This window comes from Phalacrocorax carbo, chromosome 3, assembly GCF_963921805.1.
Source record: "Phalacrocorax carbo chromosome 3, bPhaCar2.1, whole genome shotgun sequence".
Lineage (NCBI taxonomy): Eukaryota > Metazoa > Chordata > Aves > Suliformes > Phalacrocoracidae > Phalacrocorax > Phalacrocorax carbo.
The window spans coordinates 127,127,913-127,153,560 of record NC_087515.1 but is presented as its reverse complement, the minus strand read 5'-3'; the positions used below and the strand labels follow the sequence as shown (position 1 = coordinate 127,153,560).

The 25,648-nt window shown below is 42.8% G+C and overlaps 1 protein-coding gene across 18 annotated transcripts in view; it reads left to right on the top strand.

The window, feature by feature from the left end:
• Window positions 1–25,648, top strand: part of HMBOX1 (homeobox containing 1) — a 127,548-nt gene that overhangs the window by 61,414 nt on the left and 40,486 nt on the right. For all 18 annotated transcript variants that reach the window (XM_064448292.1, XM_064448295.1, XM_064448294.1 and 15 more), the window contains 3 exons: window positions 1,559–1,644; window positions 11,555–11,665; window positions 18,871–19,024. In XM_064448292.1, coding sequence (XP_064304362.1) covers window positions 1,559–1,644; window positions 11,555–11,665; window positions 18,871–19,024 — 351 coding nt within the window. The remainder of the gene's footprint in view (window positions 1–1,558; window positions 1,645–11,554; window positions 11,666–18,870; window positions 19,025–25,648) is intronic.

The following is a 25,648-nucleotide window of genomic DNA, read 5'->3' as shown; positions in this document are numbered from 1 at the left end:
TAGGGAATCTGCTTGGTGAGTGCTTTCCACTGGGATCTACAGAGCATGTATGTCATCTGTTTGTGGCAGGGGCTGACTCTCTGGGTTTTGCACAGTCTGCAGATTGGTGTAGGAAAATACAAATAATAAAGAAGGTTTCAGTGAGAGCCAGTTGTTGGGGTTTTTGGTTTTTGGTTGGGTTTTTTTTCCCCCCCCAGACTGACCTTCCTTTACTTTTAACAGCTTCCTTTTCAGCATTATGGCAAAGATGAAAGGAGGGGATTATACTTCTGAGGATGAAAGTAGAGTCAGTGGGCTCGATAGCAAAAAGAAATCAGAGGAAAGGCCAAATGTCTCAAAACAATTTTGGTCATAATATTGGAATGTCTTTTTTTTTTTTCCCAAAATTGCAACATTTTATGAAGTACCTATGAGAGAACTAGGGTCCATGAGCTCCAGGGTGAAAATACATGTGAAGTAGTTTGGAGCTTCAGGGTAAAGGTGTGGCTTTTGGGGGAGAGGATTAGAGATGAGCAATAAGAAAAGCCGATCAACCTTATTTACTGTCGGCTGCAGGATGATGGAATAACACAGGGAGGTGGTGAGTATAGCGGTATGCAGGGGTTCCCGTTGCTGAAGTTTAATCGCTCCTTTGAGTTTTGGGTTCCTGTGCAGTAAGTCTCAGGTAATGCTTTTAGTGCTTATTTAAACTGAAACTACTTTTATTTGCAGGCATATGGAAGGTGAAATAAAAGTGAGCCCACAACATAGCATTTATTTTGCATTTACGTGTGCAAGCTTGAATCTGCCCTGAATGCTGCAGGGGCAGGAGGGAAGAAGGGGAAGGGAAATTACCAAATAATAAAGCCTAATAAAGTCTGGTTTTAATTGTCTGCCCTTCTCAGGAAGGGAGGAAGAGGAGGAAAAAGAGTGTGTTCACTGCAATTGAAATTTGCTGCATATCACAGTCCCTGCGCAACCTCCAAATGATTTTCTTTTTAGCACAGTTTTAGTCCCTTCTGAACTATCTTTGCACGCCTTGTAAAAAAATCATGCAAAAGCTTTAAATAACTGGCACTTGTTCATTCAGTGCAAGCTGTGGACTAAGGAAGTAGGGGTGGGGGATAGAGGTTGCAAAATCTTTTCTCCTTTGGGTCTTTTCCTTGGAAGGCTGGAGAAGGTTTGTGTATATATATTCATTTGTGTAGCTAACCATGCGGGCCCCACTATCCTTTATTTTTTATTTTCGTGCCTCGTTTTTATGCCTGAGGTTTTTATGCTGGTATGAGAGATTTATTCATCCCTGTGTAATGAAACTTTGTACATTCCATATGGCAGTGCTGCACCTAATATGAATTATATAGGACATGAGTCATCCATTCTCCTGCCTAGGGTACTTTGATCAAACGTGACACTTGTTAAAAGAAGTGTCCACCAGTGAGGCACTTTGACTATTTTAATGCCTGCCTTCCCCACTCCTCATCCCCTAAATAAAGGAAATAAAGCCATTTTGCATCTTCAAAGTGCACTTTGGTCTGTCCGTCTTTTTGTGTGTTCTTCTGGTTTTTTGTTTTGGTAGGAGGGACAGCAGCGTGATAAAGGAGGAAATCAAAGCCTTCCTAGCCAATCGGAGAATTTCGCAAGCAGTTGTTGCACAGGTAACAGGTAAGAGCTCGGGGAGTCCTTTCTTGATTTTGGGGAAACTGTGTCTAACTGCCTCTCTGTGCATGGTGCAGATGTTGGAATATTGCTTGGCTTTCTGCATTGCAGTGCAGATCTGTCAGCTTAGTCATGATAATGTATGCCTTTGATTTAAGACCCATTGTCCCGCACATCATGGCACTTCCCCAGTGAATCACTTTTTCTTTTTTTTTTTTCTTTTTTTTGTGGCTTGTGCTAGCAGATTTTATTTTACAGCATTATAATAAGCCTGAAGTTCTTATCTTAAAATGAAAACGGTTTTCCTTAATTCTTAAATTGTTTGTTGAGTGCGGCAAATAGATGCGTATCTGCATCTCTGTATATGGAGAGAGAGATATGTAATATGTATTTATATTATAAAATGTATATGAGTAAGCACAGCTATAGCTGGTATCACTACATCCAGGAGCCAGATTATGATAGTTTGAAGTTTTTGAATCACTTGCCTTTGAGTCACAATTAATGAAAATCAGATGTGAGGTTGAGGGGATAACTGTATTAGCTCAGATTTTACCTAGAGGGAAAAGTAGTTCTCTTTTTTGCCCTCAGCCCTGTGCCTTCTGTCTCACATTCAGGACAAGCGAACAGACTGCAGTGATATCACTTCTTCCTTGGGTGTGTTTCCAGAGCTCTACACAAAGAGTAACAAAGTCTTACTGCTCCTCCATGGGGTGCGGTGCTATTAGTTCTCTTTTGCAGGCTCACACTGCTTGTCCAAACGGCGTAGCTGGTAGCATATTTAGGATGAAGACTCAACAAAATACGGATAGCTCGATCCCCTGTTATACCTATAACATCTATTCATTTTTAAACCCAAGCTTGAATAAAGATCTTGAAATAGATTGTTTTTAAGTTTCCTTGATGACTAGGAATGCCAAACTAGCAGGAGGGAAGTTGTTCTTTTATGATATTTTCAGTATTTGAAATGTCATAGGAACCCATCTGTCTGGGATATCTGGGTTTGCAGACGTGCGAGCAGTTGAGGTAGGCAGGCAGAAATGGGTGCTTGAGCCATGGAGCCAGGAATTCCTTCCACATCCCCAACTCTTCTCTGTGATCTTGGGCAAAATTACTTGTCCTTCCCTGGTTTCAATTTCATCTGTAAAATGGTGAGATTAACATTTTGTGTAACTCTGATGAATGTTATTAAGCCTTATCAGATGTTAGCACTAGTACTTAAAAAATAAATGTTAAGACTAGTTACTTAAGTTGTACCTGACCTCTGAAGTTTTGGGAGTTAGTGGGTCACTCCCCTACTTTTGTGCAGTCCTTGCCTGAATGTAGTCCAGGAATAACCCATCTCTGGATTAGCCTCTGTATAACACCCTTCACGCCTACCAGCAAGTCAAACTAGCTTCCCCTTCAACAGGAGTAATATGAAGAGGAAAAAAATTGCAGAAAGAGGGTCTTTCCAAAACAAGCCAGCTTCCTTTTTTTTGTCAGTGGGACTATTGCATGCATGGCTGTTGAATCAGAATCACCCCACCAAATCTAAGACAGTCTGTATCAGTAAAAGCAGCTGATATAATTGTAATTAGCTTGGTGTCTCAGTGCATGTCTTGATACCCCTGCAGGCAGACTGTAGGAAAGTCAAGACCAGGCTCTTCACACCTGATCATTTTGCTCCTTCCATCCTCAATTTACTGTCTTGGATTTCAGTTGTTAAAGTAGTTACGCTGGCATTTAGCCTTTGGGAGCTTTCGCTGTCTTTCCCAGGCAGTTCCTCCTATGAGAAAATGGCACCATCCACTTCATACACGGTTGACATAAGTGTCACACCCATCCTGCTCAACCCTTCTGCTTAACACAGAGTCACAGAATGACAGAATCCCAGGTGGGAAGGGACCTCAGGGATCATCTAGGCCATCCTTACCAAGGAGAGCGCAGCCTAGACAAGACGGCCCAGCACCCTGCCCAGCTAACTCTTAAAGGTGCCCAATGTGGCTGAGTCAACCACTTCCCTGGGGAGATTATTCCAGTGGTGACTGTCCTCACTGTGAAAAACTTCCCTCTGGTGTCCAGTCAGAATCTCCCCAAGAGCAATTTGTGTCCATCCCCCCTTGTCCTCTCCATGGGACTCTGTGTAAAAAGGAAGTCTCCATCTTCTTTGTAGCTGCCCCTTAAGTACTGGTACGTGGTGATGAGATCCCCTCTCAGCCTCCTTTTCTCAAGGCTGAACAAACCCAGCTCTCCCAGCCTGTCCTCATATGGCAGCTTCCCAGTCCTTTGATCATCTTGGTGGCCCTTCTCTGGACCCCTTCCAGCCTGTCCACCTCCTTTTTGTGCAGCGGGGACCAGAACTGTACACAGTGCTCCAGGTGTGGCCTGACAAGCGTTGAGTAGAGTGGGATGGTGACTTCTTTCTCTCTGCTGGCGATGCCCTTTTTGATGCAACCCAGCATCCCGTTGGCTGCCTTGGCCGCAGCAGCCACTGTTCGCTCATGTTGAGCTTCCTGCCCACCAGGACCCCCAGGTCCCTTCCCACAGAGCTGCTCTCCAGCCAGGTGGAGCCCAGTCTGTGCTGCACTCCCGGATTATGTTTTCCCAGGTGCAGGACCTTACACTTGTCCTTGTTGAACTTCATAAGGTTCTTGCTGGCCCATTCCTCCCGCCTATCCAGATATCCCTGCAGAGCAGCTCTCCCTTCCGGAGTGTCTGCTTCCCTGCTCAACTTGGCAGCAAACACGGTGGAGAATCCAGAATGTACTCACACAGCGATCAGAGAAAATATTACTAGGTGTCTCTTTTGAGCCTGTCAGTGGAACAGAACGAAGACTGAACTAATGGCACTGTGTTATTGTCTTGTTTTCAAGCCAAATCAATGGGAAAACAGGTAGATCTAAAGGTTAAACAGCTCCGTCCTTTTGCAGCTGACCCTGTAGTGTTTCCATGGACCTTTTAAATGAGAAAACAAAAGTGGTGGTTTGCACATGATGGAGTTTCTCAAGCAGAGAGAGCAGCAAGGCTTGTGCTGCACTGTGACGCACCAGGCTCGTCCTCCCCCTACCCTTTGCAGCTGAACTGTGTCATCCTCCATATGCTCTGTGGGAAGGTCTACAGGAGCTGATTCATTTTAAATATAACCCGTAGCCTTGTGTAAGCAGATGTGTAGTACTTGTGTGCCACTATTAAGTCCGTAGTTAGGCCTTATCTGAAAGAAATAGTAAATCTCAAAGAGATGTTTGAAGGGACCAGATTAAAGAGTGTGCTCAGCACTACTGGGAGAAACATCAGCTTCCTTTCAAAAGCACAGTATGGTGAAGAGTGACTGAAAATAGCTCAGGACAGAGACCCGGAGCAGAAGGCATGTGTCCCAGGGTCTCACTTCCAGAGACATCTTAGGCCTGATGAGTGCTAGCTGACTTGCGTATTCTTCAGATGTATCCAACATCCCTTCCCGTTCAGCTGTGAAACAGGCTCCTAAGGAAGGCCTGAAAACCACTTTTGGTTCATTAAAAAAGCAGTTTATATAGACAGAGGTAATGCTTTGCAGAATATATGATCCCAAGTGGTATTTACAGGCTTAGTCCTACTGGTAAAGCTGTTCTGTAAATCATTCAGTAAACAAGAGGAAAAATAAATAAATCCAAAGAGAGGTCAGTAGCAGATGGCGTAGAGGAGGACTATGAGAGTGACACCGTTTCAGAATACTCTTCAGCCTCCAGCAACCGTGTCTCAGGGTCCTCTTTATTATCTTGTGCATTGAGGTAGAACCCCGTTCTGGCCAGCGAAGAGGCCGTGAAAGAGCGTGAAAGGGGGGCAATTCTGCAAGAACAGATCGGCAGCCCACAGAGGCCAGTGTGCTTACAGCCTCCGCCACCGTTCGTTGTAGTACAAACACAGCAAGCTGTGTCTGGAGGCTGCAGAGCGGGTGTTGGGCATGTTTGACTTGCCCATCCGCTGGCTACCACCCTGCATCAGCTGGGAGTCATTTTGTTTAGCACTTGAAATAAATGCAGAGTAGCGTGGCGTCAGCTTTTAGCGTTCGTCTCTTCTGCCCCGGGAAGAGAGGCAAGAATGAAATGAAGTGAAAAATTTATGGCTGGCTCTGTCCAGAAGGAGAGTTGTTTGGCTTGGCTACCCATTCTGTCAACTTCCTCCTTTCAATCTCTACCAATTTCTTTACTACTCTAAAAAATGGTGGGTGTGTGTGTAAAGGGAGGGGAGAGTGGCACGGGGAGGGGACCGGAGTAATAGCGCATCTCAACAGAGTGATCCTAGACCTTTAGCTAGGAACCTAAAACTTTGCTGCCTTTTCTTAATTACAGCTGGATTTGAAGTCGGCCAGATTGGACGTACGAGTGATGAACTTCAGCTAAATCAATGTATTTGCATGTCTTCAAATTGCAGGTCTTGGACTAGCTCATCAGAGAGCATAGTGTTTCCCCTGTGCTTATGATCGTATTTGTCCCCATTCTGTATCTTGTCGTGTTCTGTCCTTGGTGCAGGAACCTCAGCTGCAACTTCTGTCCCTTGAAACTTCTGTTTTACTTTAATTCACAAATTCTTCAAGCCATTTAGGATTTCATTCAGAAATATCTTTCTCCTTTTTCTCATCTTAATTCTAATATTGCAGTGCACTTACAGAATACGCATTCCTACGTCAGCCACAGCTCTGCAAAGCACACCGGGCAGCCTTGCATTTACAGACTCTGCAACAGTAAACAGCTTTTCCTCTTGTTTTTCCTGTGCGGCAGCATGAGGGGATGGGAAGTGGTGGAGAGGGAGGATACGTGACAACGGAACACAGAGCTGAAGGTTAAAGTCAGCTGTTGCAGCAGAACAATTTTTTAGGCTCTCTTAGTCTTCATAAAATTACCAGAAACTTTAAAAGTCATTTAGATAATGAATCTGACAGGGAAAATTAAACCTGGAAGACGTTCTGCAGGGATGCCTTGTGTACTGAGAGAAGAGGGCAGATTGGAAAATAGTAACAGAGTATTAACTGGTGACTTGAAAATAAAAGGATGATTGATAAGAAGGAAAAACCTAGCATAACACTTATTAGTGCTGGTCCTAAATACAGGAGCTGCTTTTTATAGAAACTTTTTTAATGGTGTCTGTAATAAGATAAACAAGAAGCACTTGGGTTGGGCTCTGTATAAATAATCTCCTACTGATAAGAAAAATGACAGTATAAACAGGAGCTAATAATAGTTCCTGCTGAATTTCCTATCTTGTTATTTGAAGCTCCTTTTAGCATAGCTGCAGCTTACTCGGGGGTAGGTATTTAGCCCTAAATGTGGCAGGTGAGATGCCAAATTTTTATCAACAGTAATTTGAAGTCATGTGCTGCAATTTGCTTTAATTGCCACCAGAATTGTAGCTGGGTACCAAGTAAGTTACGGTCAGAAGGCAAAGGATAAAGAGGTAAATGTAAACTTAGTAAGAGACGCTGCCTCTTAGCTTCCAAATGTAGATGGAGGGCAGGGGAAGTGTTTTCGGAAACTAACATCTTTCTGTTATGTACTACAGTAAAGGAGAGAGGGAGGAGTATGCAGAGATGAGCCCTTTGCAGCCAGGCTACACGCTTTGATGCGTGAGGCCTCTGCAAGGTTTGGAAATGTTACCTTTCCTATTTTTTACACATAGGGAGTGAAGGAACAAAAGCCCCTTTACTTTCCTGAGGTCACGGTGGAAGCGGGCTGTGGCAGAGCAGGAACTTGAGTTCAGATTTCTCAATTCTAAGCTAGTCCCATAAAAACTAAACCACTATTCAAAAAAAAAAAACCAACAATAAAATGCAGAGGTCATGGTGGTGTGTTTTTTTTTTTTAAATACATAACACACAGAGCTTTCCAGTGTGCAGGTGTGCTAACCTTCCCAATTATTCTGCTTGTACAGTTCAGCCCTGTCCTACTGTCTCTGTCTTAATTGATACGAAATCTTCAGGACCTGGCTTTATATTAGGGTAAACGCACGCAGCATCTAGCACGGTGGAGGGCAGCCTCGAAGCACTGCTGTAACCTAAATAAAGTCCCTTAAGGTTTGGAACCTACACTCAGGGATGCTGAGCAAATGCAAATACAAACGAAGTGAAACTTAACTAGTTCCATTGTGAAGAGGATTCAGAAGATCAGTGAATTACTGATTGTCTGAAAGTTCAAGAAGCTGGATTTTGAAAAACATTTTCCGTTTTTTTTTAATATACTCACGACAACACAGGAAAAGATTTGTTTTTCTATGATTTTGATCTTTGCAGGTTTTCTGTAAACAAGCTTTGCTAATCTCCTAAATTGATAGATGTCCTTTGCAAGCACATGTTATGTATCTAGGACTTTGCTTACAAACTGAAGAATTAAAACACAGTCAGTTACTTTCTTCTCCAAATCTGATGTATTCCAGGTGCTTCTAAAAATCTTTCCTGAAAGAAACATTAAAGAAATGCAAAGCAGTCTCTGAACAAGTCTATCTGTGAAGGTGAAAGCCAGTTACCGAAGACTTGATGAGTAGCAGTTTTGAGGGTTATGAGCAGATTTGTACTGCAGATACCAGTTGCCTTCTCTTGATGATGCATTTTGTCATTTCTTTTATGTATTTGAAAGGGAAACTTTCCCCCCAGATAATTTATGTAGGAGAGAGTGGGACTGGCCAGAAGAGCATGCCTGTGCTGTCATCACCATTTTAGCGTTAGGACGAGTAACCCGCTATGGGAGGGTGTGTCGTGTGACGCAAGAAGTCAACAGTGGAATTGCTGTAATCCTTTGTGATTGCCACTTTTTTCCTTCAGTATTTTCTATGAGAAAACTAGTTGTGCTCGTGACCATGTGTTCGTGTCCCCGCTGATGCTGAGCCCGGAGGACGGCAGTCTTCTGTGAGGGCTGTGGTTCAGTTTGAGAGTGAATTTCCTCAAGGCAGCTGGATTTTCAGTACTCCAGAGAACTTATTTCATTAATCTGCTTCTGGCAGCAGGATGATTTCTTTTTTCCTGCCAGTGCAATTTCCTAAAGTAGCGTGATTACAGACAATGTGACAGGATGGTACTGGTGGTAGTAGTAGTCGCTGTCCCTATGAGTCAACTGTATAAAACCCACTTGAGATGCAAGAAACTCTGATGTGACAATTTGGGTTGTTTTCTTTTTTTAAGTGAAAGCGGTGAAGGATGGGTTTGTGATTAAGACACTGTACTGGGATCTAGGAGATCCTGGATCAGTCCTTCTGCTACAGACTTTGCATGTGACCTTCAGTCAGTCAAGCTGTTGGAATATACATTTTTGGGGCCTCTAAACTAGGGTGATGCACAGATGAAAGATATTTTATATCTTTAAAAGCGGAGGGGTGGTATAGGAAGAGGAAACCTTGAAGAATCTCGGTTGTCACCACAGATCTGAGAAACAAGGAAAGAGAATAATAAAAACCAGAAAAGAATGATAGGAAATGGGACTTCAAGGGTCTTCTAGAGGTCATCCACTAAATTCCTATGACCATAAGCAAGATGAGCTGCCTAAGCTCTACCTGACACATTATCTGGTTTTGTAGCATTGCTATAGAAGTTTGCTAGCCAAAGGGCAAAACAGGTATGGCCTTTCAGCTAATGCCAAAAATGCCATGGACTGCAGTGCCTTTCATGAGATACCGTCCCAAGTAGCAATGCCCTGAGAATTTATAGTGCATGTGCTGAATTTGTACATCTCAATGTCCTTTACAAAGCTCCATCTTGCCGAAGTGACTTTATAAACTGCGAGGACTCGGAGGCAATGTGGACACGGCAATACATAGCTTGAATCTTTTGGCTCCTGCTCCTTTGCTTTGTCTCGAGGACATTGTCTGAAGTGGCTAATGTCTGTACTGCTTTGGGACAGTATCAGGCAGCCGCTTGAGCAGAATTTGGATTTTCCTCTATACAACTCTTGTTGAAGACACTTAACCTCTATTTATGATTTTTATCTAATAATGCTTTGCATTAATATCTTATCCAAACAACTCAGCAACTACTAAGTCACTGCAATAAGGGTAAGTGGACTGTAGTAAACAAGTAAATTAATGGTGCCGTTACCCATTGATTAATAGGAGCCAAGCAGCCAAAAGCAGCGAGACACAAGCATTTGTGTCCCACGGCACTGTGTTAAAGAAATAGCTTTTATAAATCATAAGAGTAGGTGAAGAGCTGCAAATTTTCAAAACCTGGTCTTTTCACCGGCGATCAGACGTCTGGATTGCACAATCTCAACTAGGCTGAAGCCTTGCTTTGGGCTGGAGAGTTTTATCAACTTATATTGACTTCTTTTGGTATGAACTTGTATGCTTCCACAGTTACTTGATGTAAACTTGGCAGAATATAAGGTTTGCGTTAGGCTGAAAAATTCCACTTTCCTGCTAGTAGAAACGTAATTGTAAATCCCAGTGTGGCCCCTGGGGGTAGTCAACTCTTGACTGCCCCAGCTGTTCCTGAACTCTTTCAGTCGTGGGGCAAAGGCAGTCTCTGGGAACGGGTGTTAAGACGACCAATAGATGTACAGGAAACAAAACCAAACCGGGGTATGTTTGGCGGGCAGACCTCTGTTGGAGAGCAGTAAGCTTCTGCACTTGAAACAAAACACACCTATCCCTTTTCCCCAGGACAATTAAAACTTCATAGGCTCCGGAATTCTGTATAAGGAAAACCAGTGAAGAGCATAAACTCACTGATTCTAAAAATCTGGTTGGAGTAAACCCACCTGAATATGACACCTGAGAGTCAAGTATAGTCTTTCTAAAGTTAAGTTTCTATGTTCAGTGTAAAAAAAGGCATAGTAAAAAACCCTCCATTAGAAGCAGTAAAACTACAGGAGGTTGTTTTTCATGAGTTAAATATGATTATGAGATCTCACAAAAACCTTGACGCATCTCAAGAGGGGAGAGGTAGTTCAGTTTCTATGTGAAAAACAGCCTTCTACCTGCCGCAGTATCATCACCAAGCAGGTGGTGGCACAGGTGGTGTTCAGCAGTATATTGTTACTTGGAGCACCTCCTAAAACTTTAGTTTTCAGGAGAGTTTGGTTGCTGTTAACCCTTTGTAATAGCTGAGGAGCCTTGTGGAAAGCCTAGGGGGGAGTCCTAACTTAAGTACCCTGTCTGTTATTCAACAAACGTACATATTTTTCAGTATTTTCAAATGTTCACCTCCTAGTGCACTTTTAAACCTCTTGCTTTAGTTGGTTTCTCTCCTTTTAATCACTTCTTTTCCCTTTCTGCATTGATCCTTCATTCAGTGTCATGCTTTGGAAGTAACTGTATTAACTTCTAAGGGTTTTTCCCCTTTTACTGTTTTCTTAGAAGGCTTCTTTTAAAAACCCTGGAACTGTTTGTCCCTAATCCTGCCTGGGTACCTAAAGCTTCAGTCCTGCTTTGCTGGCAGACAGCTGCCCTGTTTTGTTTTCTGGCCATTGTTACAGCTGCTGATAGTTGGTTTGCTCCATTTCTGGGCTGATTTGATCTATATCATATAAACTGTTTCTACGTTTATCTCCCTTCTTATTCAAACATTGAATGATAATCATCTCTTAAGTATCATGATTTATATATAATAGTGGGAAAGGGACTTGTTCCCATTTCACAGATGAAGAAATCTAAGAATCCGGGAAGTTGTAGGCGATTCAAGTCAGTGGTAGATTTGGCTTCCCAGTTTGTACCGACTGTGTGTGTAGGTAGATTGTGCTGATTCCAGGATGTACCTTGACTAAGGCTGAAAATAACAACAGGGAGAAGGTAGAGCGGGCAGGGACAGGGCAGGGAAGCTTGAACTCTCTACTTTTTCTGTGATTGAAACATTATGAGTTCCTGGGCTTTGTAAGACAACGCCTTTTATCAGTATATATACCACTTTAAAATGTTTTAAAAAGAACAAGTTTTCTCTTCCTTTTTCTCTCTTTTGTTTTGTTCTGTTTTTTTACAGGTATCAGTCAGAGCCGGATCTCCCATTGGCTGTTGCAGCAGGGGTCGGACCTGAGTGAACAAAAGAAAAGGGCATTTTACAGATGGTACCAGCTTGAGAAGACAAATCCTGGTAAACAAATACAGCCTAAACATCTCCTGCTGTTTTATTTATGGAAAAGACGACTTTTGTCATTGGCTTTCATTATCACTGATCATTCACTTCTTGGTCTGTACGCTGGAGAGGTACTCCCTCTGAACAGTTTACTTTTTAGGAGGGTAGGAACAAATCTGTGCTTTGCTTTGCAGCAAACGATCCAGAGCTGGAGCAGACTCATCTGTAGCTGCCTGTCCAGCTCCGCGGTCACGGTTACTCGCCCTGTCCTCTCACTGCTAGCTAACTCTGGGGATCAGAAAGCAGTCAGCAAGGCTGTAGTCAGCTAACATGAAATGTATGCTGAGGTTTTTAAGAATGAACAAGTAGAAAACATTAATAACAGCTGCATAATGTAAAGTTGCAGCAAAAACACCTGCATTTTGGCAGAGAGGAACTTTGGGATAACTTCAGAGGGTTTGGGGTTGGATCTCAAGCTCATGGATGGGATGTTGATAGTTAACGGTGATAAGCTGGAGATATCTTTCAAATCCCACCTGCTTCTCCAAATCTCAAAATAGATCTTAAATATAAAAAGAGAAGTAAAGCTCCTCATTATCTTTAACTAACCAGCAATCTTCAAAATCACAGTTGAATTAATTTCCTTGCATTGTTCCTCTCCATAGATTTTGTTTGACCACAGTTCTTATTTTTCCCTTTAGCGGTTTTATTGTAAAGATCAAAATATTTACATTTAATTTCCTTTAAACAATGGCATGATTAAATTAACTGTGTAATTGTTTTCAGGAATTTAAGACTCAGGCTCTCTAATGTGAACTTGGCTTCAATATCTAGAATTCTATTAAGAAAAATTCCAGTGAAAACAAATCCTCAAAACTTCTGCTTTGTGTGTAAGATGAAAATGAAGAGGCTCCAGCTGTCAGTTGGGCTGCGAATGCTTTAGCTTAAAGTTGGGTGGGTTCAAAGCCACAGCCAAGCCTGTCCCTTTTGTTAAGCATCTAGAAAATTGCTTTAAAGAATGAAAGTGCCAGGGGTTGTGAGGTGCTGATGAGCTGCGGGGATCACTGAGAAGCCTTGATTTGCCGGTGGCTGGAATTGTGATACCAAGGATCAGCAAAGTGACTGGATACAACCGTTCAGTGTCAGCTGCTTTGAACGCCTCAAGTTGTACCCCACGAAGTAACTCTCAGCCATTTCTCTTTGATGGAAGGTACTGCCTCCAAAAGAGTGGAGAGAACTCGAGGGTTTTTGGAAGGTGTATTTTGGAAGGAAAAAAAACCCAAATCCTCTCCTAATGATGAAAATTGTTGCCTGGATCTTTCTTATGGCCTTGCATGTTTTCTTTCCAGTATCATTTGGAGCTTTTTAAGAAATAGCATTCTGTGCTGGGGTAAGAGAAGCCTTACCAAACTTAGCACTATAGAATCTTTACTTCTTCCTCTTAACCTTCTTTCTTTCCCCATATCCACCAGCTCACATCTTGTTTATCCTTTCGCTCTTAAGAAGTGTCCAAGGAGGGAATACTCGCAACGCTGAAGGTTACAGCTTAAATAGAAATGGCTCGATGTTAACATCTTACTTTTCTGATGCACTGTCTTGCTGAGGCCTTGTTCATTTTTCTTTATTTACACATGGAAAAATTTCTTGAAGAGTGATTGTTTGCATTTAACTTTTTTCAAGTAAGAGATCTTATACAGCGTTTTTAAGACCTGTAAAAGGCAAAATGGCCCATCTGCCTATGCCAAGGGACTATTTGGATGCACTTAAATTCACTTTAGAACCAAATAACGTCTGGTTTCTTTTTAGAGGCTGAGGTAAAGCGGGGAATCCTCAGTTTTCCTGTAGCTGTTGGAAAAGTCTACTTGAGGAAGATGGTTGTGTTATTTATTGTAGGATAATCCCCTGCTTTGGATTATTGCCATCTACTATATTGTAGGTCAGCCTGGCTAGCCAAGAGATAATGAACATGCATATGTGCAAGTGTATGCAGTGTATTAAGGAAGGTACCAACCTTGTCCAAAGCATCCTGGAGTTAAATTACTGTTATAAAACCAATTTGGAGCCTGTGTTTTGGATACTACTTAGTGTATCTTGTGATTAGTAGACTCGACGAGCCATTCCCCTGCCTTCTCTAGAGTCAGAAAATGAGGAAATCGGTAGATCCTCCTGCCATGTTCTCAAAGGAGGAATGTCGTCACTGCACTCTGCAGAGTGTAGAAAATTGCCCTCCTTTGAAGAAATTTAAGAGATTAAATGACTGGCAAGGGTGTTTTCTATTCGCCCACTTACTAGGAAGTGACATTTGGCTTTCTATCCTCGTATATCCCATCTTTTCCAATTCCAGCTGCTGGGAATAAAATCTCAGTCCTTCTCCTTTGAGTGTCAGGTCTCTCTGTGCGGAAGCACCCATGCGTCTGAGTTAGCAATGGGCAAAGTGAGGTCTTTGGGAACTTTTAGTTCCCCCATTTCTTTATTCCCTTATTTTGGAACACTGGATCTTCAGAATAAGTCCATTTTCTGACTGAATTTGTCTGTGTAGTAACGGAAAGAAAACTTCTGCTTAAAATTGAAGCCGTTTTGAAGGCCTAGGACACCAGATACAATCAATTTATGAACTGTAAATAAAGAATAGTTGTTTCCTGAAGGAAGACTGGAGATCTCTTGGCAGACCTGTAGTCATTCCTTGGCTCTGCCAGTTTTTCTGTACGACTCTTAGCAAATACTTGCACCTTCACACCTCGCTTTCCCGTCTCCTAGAAAAAGAGGAGACCATTTTCCTGTGTACGACTTGCCTGCCTTGCCTGTAAGGTCCTCACAGCAGGGAGTGTCTTTTATCATGTTTGTATACTGCACCCAGCCAGGAGTTTCTAATAACATTGGGGACAAAAGATGACTTATAAGTACGCCAAAGAGATTTTATTTTTCTGGGTTTTTTCAGATGTGTAATGGTGCTATATAACACTTTAAATCATCCACAGGCAGTCCTGCATCTGCTAACCAAAGAACTTTGTATTGTGGAGCCTTAGGGCGGTGTTGAGACATTGCTGCTGTTGAGAAGTTGCTAGATGTTGCTCCTGTACAGAAGGGACTCGGCAATTCCATCATGTCCATGATTTAGCAGCTTGCTTTGGCCTCTTGAATATGCTCTTTGTTGTTCGCTTGGTTTTGATTGCTAATTTGCATGGGTACTTTCTCTATTTCTCCTGGCTTTGATGGTGGCTGTTCAGGCAACAGCAGACTGGCACATTGCAAAAGAGACGTGAGTCTTGTGGAACGTAAAAAAAAAACCAACCACTTTTCCTACTGTATGCAATAATCTTGCTCGGAAGTTTTCTTGATCAACATCTTCCTAGTAGGAGTGATGTTGGAGTTAACAGCAGTGCTGCGAATTCCAGTGTGTACCAGTGATTGTAAATTTTTGTGGAAACAGTTGCCAATTAGGGTGAAAGGCAGTTTTTTGTTGAAGGGAAGAAGTCGGTGCTAAATGCTGGTGTTTGAAAGGTCTTTAATCTAATTAATAGTGATGCTTTTCATTTAGATCAGGCTTTTTTTTGGACAGGCACCACATCTCTTGCATTTTGTAGAGGACTGAGAGCATTTTGGCAGTTGATAAATAGTATATGTTTCAGAAGCCAGTATATGAGCGCATGCAGTTCTATAATGTACTGATTTTTTTTTCTTCAGAGCCCATAGGTTTTAAATAAATAAATATTTCTTTTTACATTGGTTGTTGTTAGCCTGATTAGTTGACTGGCACCGAGTCTTGGGCAACGTGGAAAGTTTGTTACGGAGTAACTTTAGCATGTCGTTTGTCTCTGTGTACTGCAAACTGAAGGTGTCACCTAGAAATGACGTGTTGAAGTTACAGATGGATACAGGCTGCTTCCATTTAGGCTGGATATTTATTTCTACCGGTCTTCTGTGATAGGGAAGCAGCTGTGGTCACCTTGGAGAAAACCATGTGCTCTTCCTCCTTGAACAAAAGGGAAAAAGAAAGATAGTTATTACCGAGATGTAGCATCTCTTGTGTTATTCCCATGGCCGTTCTTGTTTAGCTGTAAAAGAAAAGCCTACCTCCCCCCCGCCCCCCCCCCCCCCCCCCCCAAAAAAAAATAAATTCAGGGGCAGGATATCCCACGAGATTTGCACTGGAAACCTATTGTTGGTGATTTACTATTTTACAGAGCTGCAGAGAAAATAGTCCCTGCTCTGAGCCTTTCCATCCAAGCAATGAGCTCTGTAGGGAACCTTTTGCCGGGCAGGCTGCTGATTCAAATCTAGCCTGGCTCAGTAGTAACTGAAAGGTGTTTATCATGTGAGCTGAGGTCAGTCTGGCTAAAAATAAAGTGTGACATCTGTTCTTATCACTATAATATATGATAGGTACTTGCTGCAAAGGCTTGCTACTAAATGGGTTTTTGGAGCTGGGAGATGGCCTGAGGCTTGCTCCAACCATTCTGCGTATCACCCCTGTACGGCAGGGCCTCGCTGAGACATGTGATGTGGATCAGCAATTGCATGTGACGCCTTAAGAGCAACGCTGTTTCTTCAGGATAGTGGCTGGGACGTGCTGAGAGAAGGCAGGCCTTTGCCACGAGGGATTCTGAGTACAGCGACAGAGCTGCATTCCGGTTGGAGAGCACCGCTCTTGCTTCCTCTCCCCAAAACCCACCGGCAGCATTCCCAAACTCATACCCCACGCTTGAGAAAGTACTGGCTTGCACAAAGAAAATTCTGTAGTGTTCAAAAGGTCCTCAGCGCTGGCAGGTAGTGAGAGATGTCGCTTTTCATTTTTCTCTGCAAAAAAAGTTCTTCCCAGATGGTTCACCTCTATACACCTTATAGATGTCTTGCTTTTTGATGCATATACTAAGATGAAAATCTCATACTGCATTTGCTCCGCTCATTCTGCTCAAGAGAGAAGTTTTACTACTTCTTAAAAGCTGTTTGAGGGGGTTGTGAAAAGAATCTGACCTGGTAACTAGGATGTAACTTATTAAATTGTAAAGAAGCTGAGCTGGGTGGCGAGGAGATTGCAATGAAGCGTTGGAACAGCAGAATAAACAGGATCCCCGAGTGCTTGCTTTATTGAGGGGGATGAAAAAAACCTCCATACTTACCTCATCAAATGTGGCAGCAGTGCATAATGTCCACCACCTCTGCCACTCGTACATCCAAGCACGTTTTGGGCCTCTGCATGCACTCAGATGCTTCCATCTTTATGCGTGTGCAGAAGCAGTGGTGGGTGCTTGCTTGTGATCCTCGGCGACTTCTCTCTTACCTTGGGCTGGTACAGCTGTTAGCCCATAGAAGAGAGAAATAGGTAAATTAATCTAGCAAGGCTACTGAAACAAAAAGGCTTCTTATATCCGGTAAGTGAACATATCAGTGGCAGATGCAAATTTATGCTTTAAACGCAGATTTTTTTTTTTTCAACCTTTCTCTGAAAAATCTTGGGCAAATTTAATCGAAGTGCTCTGCGTCTCTTACCTTGATGTTGGGCATCACTGACAGACCTGTACTCTCTCTGTGAAGTCAAATCCTCGGGTAGGAAAGTGTATTGCTAAGGCCATGCAGGGAAAGCTAATTTCTTGTCCCGTTCTCCCATGGCTTTTCTTAATTTTTTTAAAGTTGTATTTAGAGCCTAGCAACTTGGTACTGACCCAGACCCCTAAACTGGGCAGATGCTACAAAGAGTAGATAAGGATCTTTCCTTGAATTGGCCTCCCAATAAATTGGCAATATAGGAGATATTTGGTGTGTCAGTAAAATTAAGTAATCTGTGTAGGCTCGCTAGCTGGGAATTAGTAAGAGTCACCGTCCATTGTGCATGCAGGCAGAGTCTGTGGGCTTCGCTTCTGATACGCTTCTCCTGGGTAAAATTTGTGAATTATTTTGGGCTCCGCTACCTAACACAGATGCAAGCCCCTGGCAGTAAGGAAAACACTCATTGTGCATTTCTGGAAAGGAACACAGCCAAATGCATAAATAGCTAATTTCTTGCTTTTTAACTGTATGAATTTGTTTATTGGTTAAACTCTTTAAGTTCCCTAAACCCTTTTACTCTGTTTTAGATTAAACAAACAGTATTGTTTCACTAACGCAGTATGTTTTTATGATTAAATCCTAACCATTCTGAGCAAGTCTGTGTACCCGGAGGGATTTGCTGTCTCAGCCCTGCTTTTACATGTGCACAATACTGCATTCCTCCTGTGAGCAGAGCTGCCTGCTTCTCTTGCATCTATCCACGCTGGTTCAGCGCATGAATTCCAGTTGAGCTCAGTATGCATATGGGATATAGGTAGTGATTTATCTTTTCACATGACTGTGCTTTTTCGTTTTTTGCACACAAGAACAGCTATTTCTTCCCTCTACGGGAAGTCACCGAGCACAAAGCTGCCCTTCAGAACATACCCTGTTTTACGTACTAATGTCCTATACCAGTTTCCCATCCCCACCGAGGGATATATGAACGATCAGTCTCCTAGTGTGTCTTGATTTATTAACTGAGGGGCTGTTGTGGAAAGAATCAGGGGTAAGTTTCAAGGGGCCTTTCCTGAGGGCATTGTGCCAAGTCCTGTCTCTTGCTTGATGCTTTCCAGCTCAGGCTTCTTGAAATGAGAAATACATCAACAGAAGGGGGGCAGAAGAGGAAAGGTGTGATGTTAATCTGCTTTCAGTGACTTTTCCAGGCAACCTGGCACTCAGAAGCCTGTGTTTGCACAGGGCACGGGGTGTGTTTCTATCACTCGACCTATTGAAAGTGTTCACTCAGCTCTTTGGACACATCGAAATACCTTTGGTATAAATTTACATTTTACTTCCTGAGACTCTTGTACAATTAAATTGAAACCTGCTATTCCCCGTTCCATGGCAGAAGAGGTAGCAGAACAACCTAAATAAATCCCAGCTGGGGCATAGCTTACCCTTTCCGTAAGGCACTTTTCCTCTTGATGAAGGCAGGACAGCTTTTCCAAAGTGGCTATCAGCTCGGTTATGCCTCCCTTGGATTTCCATGATCACCTCACACCTCTCTGGCTTGGAGGTTGGCGATGGGAACTCTAGTTGTCTTTGTGTATCTTTAAGGTGCCTTTGTTTGATAATGCTTTACTTTTTTAGGTTGAATGGTTTCATCATCTGTCTTGTCTTTTTTTCATGAGCAGGAGTGAGAAAATGGGCATGATTTTTAATCCACTAGGAAACACAGTATTTATTATTCTTAGGGGCTACGTTAAGCATGAGACCCGCTCCTATCCCAGTAGAAGAGCCAGAATGGAGACAGACGCCTCCCCCAGTCACAGCTACCTCTGGGACCTTCAGACTACGGCGAGGCAGTCGGTTCACGTGGAGAAAGGAGTGCCTGGCTGTTATGGAAAGGTATGTCACTTTGGGGTTATGGAGATGGGCATTTCAAAGCCAATATGAGTGTCCTTTTTCCTGCTCTGGTGAACACCACCTTCATTTTCATGGATGTGTTTTAGCATCACGCAAGCCAGTAACAGTGTAATCATTTGATTCTAGACCATAGGGTAGGAGGAGCTATTTCACCCTTCTGTTGTTCGAAAAAATGTTCCACCGCTTTGGACAATATGGTATTTTTTTGTAGCCCCTAAGACATCTTGTCCTTAGCTCAGCCTGAGAGTGCTCAGCTCTGCCTTTGCTTTTGCGGAAACCTTTCCCTCTAGCCTAATCCAAGCTCTGTCTTGGTGGGGGTCTGCATACTCTTTACATTCTACTTTTCTCTTTTCCCGATTTCCTGATTTGTCCTCATAACATATCGTGTTATTTTATAGTTGATACTGGCATTTTGGCAGCACTATAATGGTTCAGGATGCAGAACTTTGCCTAACAAGCAGTAGATTCCCCATCCAAAAAGGCTCTTAGAACCCTTTTACGTGAGCTGGGAACAGTACAGAGCGAAGTGGATCTTTCAAATACATATGCAGAGTGGCAGGTGATCATTAGAGCGCCCAACTCTTCAGTCCTGCAGAGACGAAGCACGCTCTGAGCCCGGTCTCCTGGCTGCCTCTGTGCTTTGCCTTTCCCTCTGCTTACAGTTATGTCTCTTTTGTGGATAATATAGTATAATAGAAAAGGGCTAGTGAACTCAAACGTAGTTTAGGGATGAATGCTTATTTCTGTAAAGGGATAAATGGCTGGGAGGAGTTTTCTTCCCTCCGAGAGCATGAGGAACCTTCTTTCCATGAAAGCGCCAGATGACTCTCTGTGTGTGCTGCACTCCTCTCTGGTTTGCAACTCTGTTGAGTCTTTGACCAGCAGATTATTAGGATGTGTTTTTGCCCTTTCTGTAACGCTTTGCTTTCCTCTTGCTTGCACAAGGGTCTTTGGAACTGGTGAGGAGCCAGGAGAGCGTCTCCCTTTACCTAAGCTAAGACCAAAATACCAAGCTCCCCCAGGGACCCAAGCTGTTTTACACACAAGATGAACATATTTCTGTGTGGCCACAGGCCATCACAGGGTCTTTGCAGGGCTGAGACCAGTAACTAAGTGTTTGTTTCCATATTCTGTCCTGCCACTGCACTGATGTTTTTAGCTTTGGCTGAATGTTTCCCCAAAGGAAATAATGTAAATGCTTGAAATACGTTCTGCTTTGCTAGACCCAACCAATGCAAAGTCCTGAAATCTGGTAGCACAAGGGACTGTGTTTTTCTAGTGTCCCCCTCCACGCAGGCAGTACGATGTGTAGTATAGGATCTTTAGCACTTCAAAATGCTGGTATGTCTGTCCTGAGTGAAGTGTGCAGGATGACAAAAATGTTGCAGCTCTGTGTACCTTCAGGACAGGACCGTCTCCTTATTAACCCTCTCTGTGTGAAATATTTATTTACTCTGAAGTAGAATTAGAGCTCTTTGAGCATGGGTGTTTTCCTTCCTGGTTTCTGTCTGGCCTGAAGTGTGATAACTGCTATTACTTGCTGTTTGAATCAGGATAGTGCCTTAGACTCCATCGTGCCAGGTGCCTTGGAAACGCAGAGCAGAAAGAGAAAGCTAAGCAAGCGAGCGCTGCCCTTTCCTCCTTCAGATCTCTCCTAAAGCCAGTCTCTGCTGTGACACTCAAGAAGTCAGACAACGTGCGGTGGTTTGGTTGTGTCTGTTGGAAAGGTGTGAGATTCGGTTCTGCGTATGGAAGGAAGCAAGTCGGTGTTGACATTGGAAATCATCCAGTTGTGTATGCAGATACATAATCGCTTGATCTAATTTTTCATTACCCTCTTCCTTCTTTGTCATTCTTGGTTTTGTTTGCTGTGTCTTATGCTCTGTACGGTCTTTGCTGCTGGGGTTTTCTTATTCTGCTGTTTAATGGAGACTTCTGCCACAATGCCTTAATCCTGGCTTTAATATTAATTTGCAAAGCCCTTGCTAGGTCACTGCGAGCACTGAATTTCACAGCCTTGTGTGTGGGTACTGGAAAGCATGGCTCGGGAGTTTTACTTGAGGCAAGGAGACAGTAAACTCAAGCCTTGGTAAAACCTTTGTATGACAATAAAAGTACACTGTAAAGCAAGCTGGGAATATGGTTGTTTAACTGTTAGACTTAAATAGGCCTAGTTGAGCTGTAAGGATGAGAGCTGTTTTATGTGACAAGTTTTGACAGAGTGGGAAGAAAACACTCTCTTGGGAGCCCTGCGAAGAAGCTAACTAATTTCACTTACGAGTCGCTGCAGTCTTCCAGGCTTGTCCGTAATATGACTCATAACAGCAGCCAGGATGAAGGTAACCAGACTCCGGGCTGTCTGGCCCAAGCAGATCAGGTTCACTTGATGCCATAGGGTCAGGAAAAAGCATTTGGCCCACTAAAATGGTGTTTGGCATTGCATGTGGTCTGGCGCCATTTATCTAGTAATTTGCATTTTCCTCTGAAGGATTAAGTTTTGACTGTGAGTGGTGGCATCTTACTCAGTTTAATGGATTATTTTCCTTAATGAAATGCAAGTTTGATTGCATTGCGTTTGTATGTCCTGCAGCATCTTCATGTGCTGATGGTGCACGCAGGGATTTAGGCACCTTTTTTGAGCCTCTTATTTGGGAGCCTCAGCAAAGTGCTTGTTCATCTAGGCCTCTAGCTATTCACTGATGAGAAATAGAGGTCCAGAAGACAATTCCATCCCACTAATGCAATTTGTATGAGGGCTATACGCACCTTCCTCTCTGGCTGCGAAAGAGGAGCCCTCTGCAATTAGACCTAACTTTGGTGACTTAGTCAAATGCCTGAAGATGAGAGGGTTGAGTCTAGACCTTAATGGAAACTCTTGTGCAGGTAATGCAGAGCTGCTTCTTCCCTATAAACTTCCGACATGTTGCTCTGAAGCTGTATAAATGGTTTTTGGGTGAGAATCAAACTCTTGGGCTGCTCTATTGGTTCATTGTGGTATGTGCTTCTGACTTGGATTCAAGTGATAAAAAAATGCAGTTGCTAGAAGTCGATGTGTCAAACCAGTTGAGAGCACTTCAAGGGAAGAATCTGAATTTGATAGCAAAAATTAGAGAGATTTGCTTCTAGGAGCAGGCTCTCCAACTGAAAATGCACAGCACCGGTCAGGATTTGGCCTGTGAACTGAATGAGAAGGGTGAGGGTTGAAGGGCTAGTTTCTCTTTTTTAAAAAGATTTAAATCAACAAAAACTCCAGTGCAATTAATTATTATATTGGTGCCAACCTGATATAATTAAGATTAGAGTTAGGGCCAGCACATATACTTAAATGTCTAATGTACATAACTGTGTGTATACAGGGTATGTGTATTAAAAAAACTAATTGGTTTATACTGGATTTCCAGAATGCTGCTTGCGGTTTCCGTAATTCAATTCTCCAGTCTTTACTGCTTTTTTGGAAATTCTCCCAGGGTAGTTTATTAGTCGCTAGGCTTAGATTTCGGACAATAGATTCAGGTCTCTCTCCCTCTCTCTCCATTCTATTTTTTTTTTTCTAAATATCTCTCCGAATATTTATGCTCTGAAGGTTAAGAGGAGCAATAGTTCCAGAAAGTAAAGTTCTATATTTAACTGCAGACTAGGTGTGGTTCAGACAACTGCAGTGCAAGCTCCCTCTCGCTGCTGTGCTAGTGATGTCAACCTTGACCTGTTCTCTTCTTCAGCCTCCTGCTCATGAAATATGCTGAGTTTTGTGTGAGGCGTTGTCGTCGTGTGGCTTACCTTCCTTTGGGAACAGAGCGAAGAGTACAATAGTCCTTCCTGTGAAAACCCGAGGTTAAACTTGAAAGTCCGTTTTAAGGTTCACTTTTGTGTTCTTCATTCCATCTTGTCCCAAAGATACAGATACATATTTTTTCTTTTCTCTGCTTTACTTCTTCAATTCAACCCCTCTCATTAGAACTATGAAATTGAAAATTTCCTTAGGGTTTTCTTTTGTAATGATGCTGTGTTGTCTATTTTTTTTTTTAAGTGATTGGTGCTTCTCCTCTAATCATGTTGGAGTTAAGGTTTATCTTCTTGTTCAGGCAAAAAAAAAAACCCATCGAAGACTGGCAGCAGAATCAATGACTATATACCTGTTTTAAGGCACTTTGGTTGAGTGTCATTAAACTCTTTGGGGGGGAGTTGAGTGTTGTTTTTTAAGCATATGCTTTATTCAAAGATTAAATTAAAATAACTGTGAATTCAGCTCTAAACAAAATGAATAATTCATCAGCTGAAAGTATTTCAGTTTGTCTAGGGAGCAGGGACTTCACTTTCTGGTTGAGGGTTATTTGGTTTGATTTTATGGGTCTTTTTTTATTTTAAAACTTGTCTGTGCTCTTGAAGCATCCTTTTGTAAAGATGTATTTAGATCAAATAAGACCAGAAAATACAGATAGCTATTATCCCCGTTTCATAGAGGGCAATAGAGAGTCAGGTGTTTCACTTGGCTTTGTGATCCAAGGCAACTTTATTCATATGAGAAATGGGTTTAGATTTCCCAAGATACTGAGGATATAGTTTCATGATGTAGCTGAGCTGAATTAACAGTTTGTCACCATCTCATCCTTAGGTGTTATCCTGTCCCATCGCCCTTCTCAGTTCCTCCTCCTCAGTTTCCCTGCTGCTGCCACCCTGCATTGTGCCAGATAGGTTTCTTGTCTGATCGAAATACCAGCCAATTCAGCTTGATTCAGGAAAAAGAAATCCTTTTTATTTCCTCCTGCATTTCATTGACTTGGTTCAGCTTGCTGTGCAGCGAGGGAGTGCCAGAACTGGCTCAGGGCAAATGACAGGAGAGCACAGGGAAGGGGGAGTTTAACAAAAAGATATACAAATTTTCCATGGTGCTTTTTTGGTCTGCTTGGTTTTGTTCTGACTGTGTTTGGTTTGAGCTGGATGAGTTCCTGGTTTGGTTAAAAGCATGGTCACGCTGACAGGTATGCTGGCATCATGGAAAGAGGCGGCCTTTGATTTTTGCCAGGGAGCAGCAGTGTATTACCCTGCTAACACTGCCAAGCTGGTCTCATTTGACCAGGTTGTATTCTTTGTTCCCCCTTTAAAGTAGACCCAAGTTGGCGAGGGAAGTCGTCTCTGTGCCAGAACCAGTCCCTGCTGCATTTCTGTCAGCAGCACGCGTACGCTGTAGAAGATGGCGCATCGTCCACCCTCCTGAAAGAAGCACCTTCTGCAGTGGTCCCAGCGAGCCGGTGCCGGGCTGGGCCAGCGGAGCCCTGTGCATGGTTCTGGCCCTGAGCGATATCAGTCCTGACATGCGTTATTAGAAATTCTTCCGATTGTGAAAGCGCTATTACTGCAGCTCTCCTGAGCGCTGGGGCTTCCACGGCTTCCCTGGGGAAAATGAGAGCTCTATTAGCTCCTGAAATTCAGTTAGGAAATTTTCTTAGTTAATTTCATCCCATTACTCTTAGTTATGTCTTCTAGCAGAACCTTAATGCCGGCCCCATAGGGGATCTAAGTTTCCTGTGCAAGGCTTTGGAGGAGATTTAAGTTTTGGATTCATTGCGTTTCTCCCTTTTCAAGCCGACAACAGAGCAGGAAGTAATGTCTTTCGGCCTCTTCCATTAGGCTTGTACATCGTTAGAAACAGAACATCAGTTTCTCATCAATGTAACGATGCCCACCAGTTGGCTCGGGAATGCTGCTCATCTTCCTCGGGTTTGTTTTGTGGACTGCTAAGAGGTGAGGGGTGCTCAGAGTTATGCTCTGCTGTCCCTGTGACCCTCAGATGTCATTGAACTTTTTGGTTCTCGACTGTAAAATATCTCCTACCTGCCTGGGAGACTGAGCCAATCCAAAGAAAGGACGAGCAAGATGCTAAAAGCCTGTAACTTTTGGGTTACCAAGGAAGATTTGTGTAGGCATTAGGAAAAAAAACTTCTAACTTTAGGAGTGGTTGAGCACGAAGCAGTTTATCCACAGAAACTGTAGAACATTCCTGAGGAGCAAATTAGCTAAAATCTGTCAGGATGGGTCTGATATACTTGATCTTAGTGCAGAGGGAAACATCAGGTGACTTCTTTACATTATTTTCCATCTCTTTCTGTTCTGTCGTAAGGAGTTGGTTAGTCAGCAACTTGCAGTGGGAGGTTCAACTTGATTAAGTCCTTTGAGATGTAGGAAGGGAGTGGTTTTTTTAGGATCTTTGTTCATGCTTATGAAATGCTTTGAGGTGTGTGAGTGCGGGCACTTTGTGAAGGCATTCAGTAAAGTTCGCTTTACAATTTAGACACAGGCAAGATCTTTTTATTGTTTGAAAGTTCAAGTGGTTTGGCTCGGGGTCATTGCTGTATGTCTTCATAAAATGCAAGAGCAGCCATTTTATGCTTGCTACACAGTACCTTCCTTATTTTGCATTAGATGAAGCTATGTTCCCTCTTAGACATGCATAATATGCAAGCTTCCTATTCTAATCAGCTGTAAGCAAATCCCAGTTGTTTGGCAGATTGCATGCAGTAAAATATAATGCTAGGATGTCTGTCCGAAGTGCTCGCCAGACTCTGGTCTCTTGAAGGATCCAACATCTAATGAGTTGTTTTTCTTTTT